Source organism: Oncorhynchus mykiss, chromosome 19, assembly GCF_057628025.1.
Source record: "Oncorhynchus mykiss isolate SJ-2025 chromosome 19, ASM5762802v1, whole genome shotgun sequence".
NCBI lineage: Eukaryota > Metazoa > Chordata > Actinopteri > Salmoniformes > Salmonidae > Oncorhynchus > Oncorhynchus mykiss.
This window is the reverse complement of record NC_143040.1, coordinates 2,422,928-2,429,769: the sequence shown is the minus strand read 5'-3', so window position 1 is coordinate 2,429,769 and position 6,842 is coordinate 2,422,928. Positions and strand designations below refer to the sequence as shown.

The 6,842-nt window shown below is 43.2% G+C and overlaps 1 protein-coding gene across 1 annotated transcript; it reads right to left on the bottom strand.

Moving 5' to 3' along the window:
- Nucleotides 1-547: 547 nt before the first annotated feature.
- On the bottom strand, nucleotides 548-6,340 carry LOC118936812 (uncharacterized). Its single transcript, XM_090209858.1, has 10 exons — nucleotides 6,241-6,340; nucleotides 5,540-6,104; nucleotides 4,726-4,937; nucleotides 3,852-3,889; nucleotides 3,230-3,294; nucleotides 2,883-3,097; nucleotides 2,442-2,698; nucleotides 1,132-1,266; nucleotides 868-1,000; nucleotides 548-766 (listed from the first exon to the last, which is right to left on the bottom strand). The coding sequence occupies exons 1-10, from the start codon at nucleotides 6,338-6,340 to the stop codon at nucleotides 660-662; spliced, it is 1,827 nt and encodes a 608-aa protein (XP_090065984.1). The 3' UTR covers nucleotides 548-659.
- Between the last annotated feature and the right edge of the window lie 502 nt (nucleotides 6,341-6,842).

Below are 6,842 nucleotides of genomic sequence, written 5' to 3'. Positions count from 1 at the left end.
ATGAAGACCTTCATCACCCCACTGAACACGACTCATGAAGACCTTCATCACCCCACTGAACATGACTCATGAAGACCTTCATCACCCCACTGAACACGACTCATGAAGGTCTTCATCACACCACTGAACATGACTCATGAAGACCTTCATCACCCCACTGAACATGACTCATGAAGACCTTCATCACCCCACTGAACACGACTCATGAAGACCTTCATCACCCCACTGAACACGACTCATGAAGACCTTCATCACCCCACTGAACACGACTCATGAAGACCTTTATCACCCCACTGAACACGACTCATGAAGACCTTCATCACCCCACTGAACACGACTCATGAAGACCTTCATCACCCCACTGAACACGACTCATGAAGACCTTCATCACCCCACTGAACACGACTCATGAAGACCTTCATCACCCCACTGAACACGACTCATGAAGACCTTCATCACCCCACTGAACATGACTCATGAAGACCTTCATCACCCCACTGAACACGACTCATGAAGACCTTCATCACCTCACTGAACACGACTCATGAAGACCTTCATCACCCTACTGAACATGACTCATGAAGACCTTCATCACCCCACTGAACATGACTCATGAAGACCTTCATCACCCCACTGAACATGACTCATGAAGACCTTCATCAGTGTCCTTCTTCCCAACTTGAAGAGATGTTAGCTCTATAAGCCATTTTATAAACCTCGTCAACAAAAACAAACCTACATGGTGGATGGTCGTTGCTGTACACATCTGAAAAACAAACAATAGAAAATATCATAAAACATTTTAATAGCATCTGTTAGAAAAGGACATTGATGATTGACATACTGTTCATGTCTAGTATTTCTTACCTTTTGATAACACTGATTTCCATACTGTCCTCTCATCATCCCCGATTAACTCCATCTCAATGTCCACCCCTGTGTTTCCCATTATCATCTGGCAACAGCTTGGTGTGGTGTCTGCAGGTAACAGCTGAATCTTCTGTAGGAGGCCATATGGTGCAACGATTGAGACAACAGACAGAGAGAGAAAGAAATAGTGAAATAGAATGACATTCCAGTTATTCATATACAATATGACAGATTCATGCCCTCAGCCTGATAAAACTACACCTCTGGATTGATGGACGTGGAGCGGGGATTCTTGAACGCAAACCAACTGTTTAGCTTTAAGGACCCGTTTGGACTTGACAGGACGAATTCTGAAAATCCTTTGGACACCTGATTTTTCTCCCGTTCCTGAACAGCCTACAAAATGAGCAATGTAGTAGTCAGTCAGAACAATGTAGTCTCGTAATTCACACAACATGCAGCTCACTGAGCAATCCATTTTTGTCAACAACAAAAAATGTGTATGCTTTTACGATCCCTATTTTACCAGGATATTATTTTAAAGGTGTACCAGGTAAGTTGACTGAGAAGAGATTCTCTTTTACAGCAACGACCTGGAGAAGAGTTACAGGGGAGAGGAGAGGGGGAAAATGAGCCAATTGGAAGCTGGGGATGATTAGGTAGCCATGATGGTATGAGGGTCAGATTGAGAGTTTAGCCAGGACACCGGGGTTAACATCCCTACTCTTACGATAAGTGCCATGGGATCTTCAGTGACCATGGAGAGTCAGGACCCCGGGGTTAACATCCCCACTCTTACGATAAGTGCCATGGGATCTTTAGTGACCATGGAGAGTCAGGACACTGGGGTTAACATCCCCACTCTTACGATAAGTGCCATGGGATCTTCAGTGACCATGGAGAGTCAGGACACCGGGGTTAACATCCCCACTCTTACGATAAGTGCCATGGGATCTTTAGTGACCATGGAGAGTCAGGACACCGGGGTTAACATCCCTACTCTTACGATAAGTGCCATGGGATCTTTAGTGACCATGGAGAGTCAGGACACCGGGGTTAACATCCCTACTCTTACGATAAGTGCCATGGGATCTTTAGTGACCATGGAGAGTCAGGACACCGGGGTTAACATCCCTACTCTTACGATAAGTGCCATGGGATCTTTAGTGACCATGGAGAGTCAGGACCCCGGGGTTAACATCGCCACTCTTACGATTAGTGCCATGGGATCTTTAGTGACCATGGAGAGTCAGGACACCGGGGTTAACATCCCCACTCTTACGATAAGTGCCATGGGATCTTCAGTGACCATGGAGAGGCCACCCGTTTAACATGCAATCTGAAAGAGAGCGCCCTACTCAGGGCAATGTCCCATTCACTGCCCCGGGCATTGGTTTCTCCCTCGACCAGAGGGAAGAGGGCCTTCTACTGGCTCTTCAAATGAATGAGACAGAAAAATATTTCTCACAGAGCTGCATGTTGTCTTTGTAATCTAGAGATTTTCAACAAACTATCATCTTTCCTTCAGTAAGTTTCAACATACTGTTGTCACTTCAGTGATAGTGCCTCACCTCTTTCTGACTGGAGTTTCTGAGGAGCAGGTACAGCCTTGAAATGACTGTTGACTTTTTTACTGCCATGTAGAGGACCACGTCACAGTGGACATCTTTCTTACGAGACAGTGATTTCCATATAACAGAGATAGCTGAGAACTTGGGATGGAGAATCTTAACATGGAATCTGGTGACCTCATGCACTTCCTCTAAAGACACTCCATGTTCCTCTACATGAAGAATCTTCATCTCATTCCTCAGGGAAGGGTTGGTCCCTGAACAACACAATACAAAGAAGACAGAAAGACAAATATTGTATTATTCATCCAACTAAAACACACAGAATATGCAGTACCAGATCACAGTAAACTCAAACTCCCAGAATAGTTAATTCATTCAGGAAGTGAAACTCAGTTACATGGAAATGACTTTCTGAATACTATTTCTATATGGTTTTACCTAAACAGACAAAGTGTGGCAGATGAACTTCCTCCAGTTCACCTAACTCCATAGTGATGTCCAGCAATGGACCACCTTGTGTGTACTGCATGTCTTTCAGAAGTTGACTGTAGGGTTCCCAGTTCCTGAAGTGATACTTCAGAATGACATCTCTCTCACACAGCCAGCGGAGCCCAGACACTGTGCACTCATAACTCCCTTTGGGTGTCCTGTGTCTGAGAGCAACAACAAGATATGGTAGAGAGGGTCAATCATCAAATGGAGAGGTTGGATTAGAAGACTATTCCCAAAGGTAATGGGGAAATACACTAGCAGGTGGAATGAAATGTTACAAGTAGTTATTTTACCTGAACATCGTCACTCCCTGGACAGTGGAAGTCAAGGGTTCAATCTGAAGCCAGTGTGTGGAGTCCTGAACAAGGACAAGCATGTCAGTAATACATATGGGGCCTGTTTCCTGGACACAGATTGAGTCTAGTGCTGGACTAAAAAGCATGCTCAATGGAAGTTTCAATAGAAAGTTCTTTAAGGTCCAGGACTAGACTTAATGTGTCTGGGAAACTGGCCCATTACCAAAGTAACTCATCAAATATATTTATTCAATGTTACATGGAATGCTGGGGATTTATCAATTAAAATGTCTAATGACAAAATATGACAACAGCTAAAGTCCTGCATGCCTCCAAGCAGAACACAGGACTGTCTATATCCAAGTATGAATGGTTGGTCAGTACACACCTGGCTTTGAGACTGTGTTAATATTACTAAAGCAGAACACAGGACTGTCTATATCCCAGTATGAATGGTTGGTCAGTACACACCTGGCTTAGAGTCTGTGTTTATATTACTAAAGCAGAACACAGGACTGTCTATATCCCAGTATGAATGGTTGGTCAGTACACACCTGGCTTTGAGACTGTGCCTGACTCCTGCAGGTATGTAAAAGTAAGAATTGACATTATTACTTACCTCAACATGGTCACAAGTCTTACAGCTCTGAGGAATCCCTGAAGGAAAAATTAGTTATTTAAAACGGACAATCTCATGTAATAATGAATTAATAATTATTAAATAGACTTGTAATAAAATGAATAAAACTAAGCAACAGTCTCAGAATGTACACTCATTAGCAGACCATAATCTGACATAAGTGTTATATTAATTAATGTTTGTGGAAGCAGGAAACAGCATCGTTCTGGTCCGTGTTTTGTAGATGTTGGGGGCCTGATTTCTGGTAGATCCTAGGATGAGAGCTTAAAGGTAGAGTCAGCTAAATGATGATGTATGAGCAGCACCACAGATATTGTGATGAGCAAGATGCCTGACTTCTCTCTCATACAGTCACACACAGTATCTACCCATGTGCGTGGGTTCTCTTCACTCTCTTACGGTGTGGTAGCCACGGGACCAAAACAGCAGAGAAGTTTAGCATCGTGTTACAAAGCTCGTAGTTGTTGTAGAAAATTTACCCACTATGCGATTTACTTTGTGCATCTACGTCATATTGCTGACTCTACCTTTAATTTTTTTTTGACCAAATAGATCATGATTGTGTTCCTTGCCTGGGAATCAACTATAATGAACGCTTTAAAAATATTTTCATAAACAATTATCAGTTAACACTCACATTTCTCAGGTCCAAACTTGATCCAACACTCTCCACCATGGTCTCTGGTGTCCTCAGGTCCAGGCTTGATCCAGCACTCTCCACCATGGTCTCTGGTGTCCTCAGGTCCAGACTTGATCCAACTCTCTCCACCACGGTCTCTGGTGTTCTCAGGTCCAGGCTTGATACAACTCTCTCCACCATGGTCTCTGGTGTCCTCAGGTCCAGGCTTGATACAACTCTCTCCACCATGGTCTCTGGTGTCCTCAGGTCCAGGCTTGATACAACTCTCTCCACCATGGTCTCTGGTGTCCTCAGGTCCAGGCTTGATCCAACTCTCTCCACCATGGTCTCTGATGTCCTCAGGTCCAGGCTTGATACAACTCTCTCCACCACGGTCTCTGGTGTCCTCAGGTCCAGGCTTGATCCAACTCTCTCCACCATGGTCTCTGGTGTCCTCAGGTCCAGACTTGATACAACTCTCTCCACCATGGTCTCTGCTGTTGGTAAAGCAGAAGGATAGACTGTGATTAAACTAAATACAACTTATAAAGGCTTTATATAACATACATACAGTCTTCATAGGCAATACAAAGGGTGTTTAAAGGTTGACAGACTAGCTCCCTATGTAGGGTGCATTGCCTAAATGTGACATAACCCACTATGTCAACTTCCATAAAGTCAATAATGATGGTGACATTTAACTAGGCATGTCAGTTCAGAACAAATTGTTATTTACAATGACGGCCTACGCCGGCCAAACCCTCCCATAACCAGGACGATTCTGGACCAATTGTGCGCCTAACACATTAAAACACACCACTACTACTACTAGTCTAACTGTCTGTAGGTCCAACAGAACACATTAAAACACACCACTACTACTAATCTAACTGTCTGTAGGTCCAACAGAACACATTAAAACACACCACTACTACTAATCTAACTGTCTGTAGGTCCAACAGAACACATTAAAACACACCACTACTACTAATCTAATTGTAGGAATGATTCCAGAGGAAACAAATGATGAAACATTGCTATGACTCACCTCTGAATGTGTTGGTCATCTATCTGACACAGGGTCACAGAGGAGGAAACCTCAAACCCAAACCCAGGATAAAGGGGTTCAGTAAATGTGGTGTGTTCTGTGTAAAGGTGTGTCAGTGTACCAGAGGAGGACACACTATAGAGGGTCAAAGTACCAGCTGGCCAGTCCAGAGACACACCAACTGTGCTAGGACCAGGACCAGGGATGGATCTGCTATGGACTCCAGCATGGTCAAAGTGATAATCACTGTCAGAGCAGACTAAACACCAGGACTCCTTATTGTGTCCAATCCAACTGTCATCCTCTTCTCCCTTCCTCTTTATTCTTTTGTACACCACACCAATGTAAGCCTTGCCACCATCCCAGTCACCATCCCTCTCCACCTCCCAGTAATAACGACATCCAGATAAGCCTTCTCTGCAGAGAACTTGGTGACGACAATCAAATCTGTCTGGATGGTCTTCATAATGCTGCTTCTCCACCACACATGTCATTTTACAGTTCCCCTCAGACAGTATCAGGTGTGTGTTTGCTGTATTTGGGTCCAGGGTGAGATGACAGGCATCTGTAGACAAACGGAGAGTTTAATCAAACAACATCTTCATATAAAATGTTGTTTTGTAGGAACAGAACAAGTATTGATTAGTTACTATGTTACTATAGTTCTGAATATACAGTTAATTAGGATTGAAGAGACTTACATTTCCTCAGCCCTGATTTCAGCCAGCACTCTCCACCATGATCCACACTGTAGGAGAAACAGGTTATTGACTGACAAAGACCTAATAAAGCAGTCAACATTTAAACCATATTGTTGTGTTCTGGTGCACTATCCCAGTTCATTGCTATCCTACCTACTGCACACAGAACGGAGTACAGTTCATTACTAGAGACATACAGGTATTCTATCCTACCTACTGCATACAGAACGGAGTACAATTCATTACTAGAGACATACAGGTATTCTATCCTACCTACTGCATACAGAACAGAGTACAGTTCCAACAGGATATCAGAGATGCAGAAGAAGAGTATTCATGTGGTGATGATGTATGCTGTGTTGGAGTGCTCAGCCTGCTGAGTAAACTAGGTATTCTATCCGATCTGCATACAGTGCCTTGCAAAGGTATTCATCCCCTTGGTGTTTTTCCTATTTTGTTGCATTACAACCTGTATTTTTAATAGATTTTTATTTGGATTTCATGTAATGGACAAAACAGTTTAAATTGGTTAAGTGGAATTTAAAAGTGAACTTCTTTGAAAATATTCAATACGGAAAAGTGTTGTGTCCCTTTGCTATGAA

What these genes read in the sequence shown, in the direction of transcription:
- LOC118936812 (XM_090209858.1), bottom strand. Translation starts at nt 6,340, where the DNA reads ATGTTGACTGCTTTATTAGGTCTTTGTCAGTCAATAACCTGTTTCTCC. An exon ending in AGACCATGGTGGAGAGAGTT is followed by an intron (nt 3,890 to 4,725) that starts GTATCAAGCCTG and finishes TTTTTCCTTCAG; the next exon opens with GGATTCCTCAGAGCTGTAAG. An exon ending in AGACTTGTGACCATGTTGAG is followed by an intron (nt 3,295 to 3,851) that starts GTAAGTAATAAT and finishes GTCCTTGTTCAG; the next exon opens with GACTCCACACACTGGCTTCA.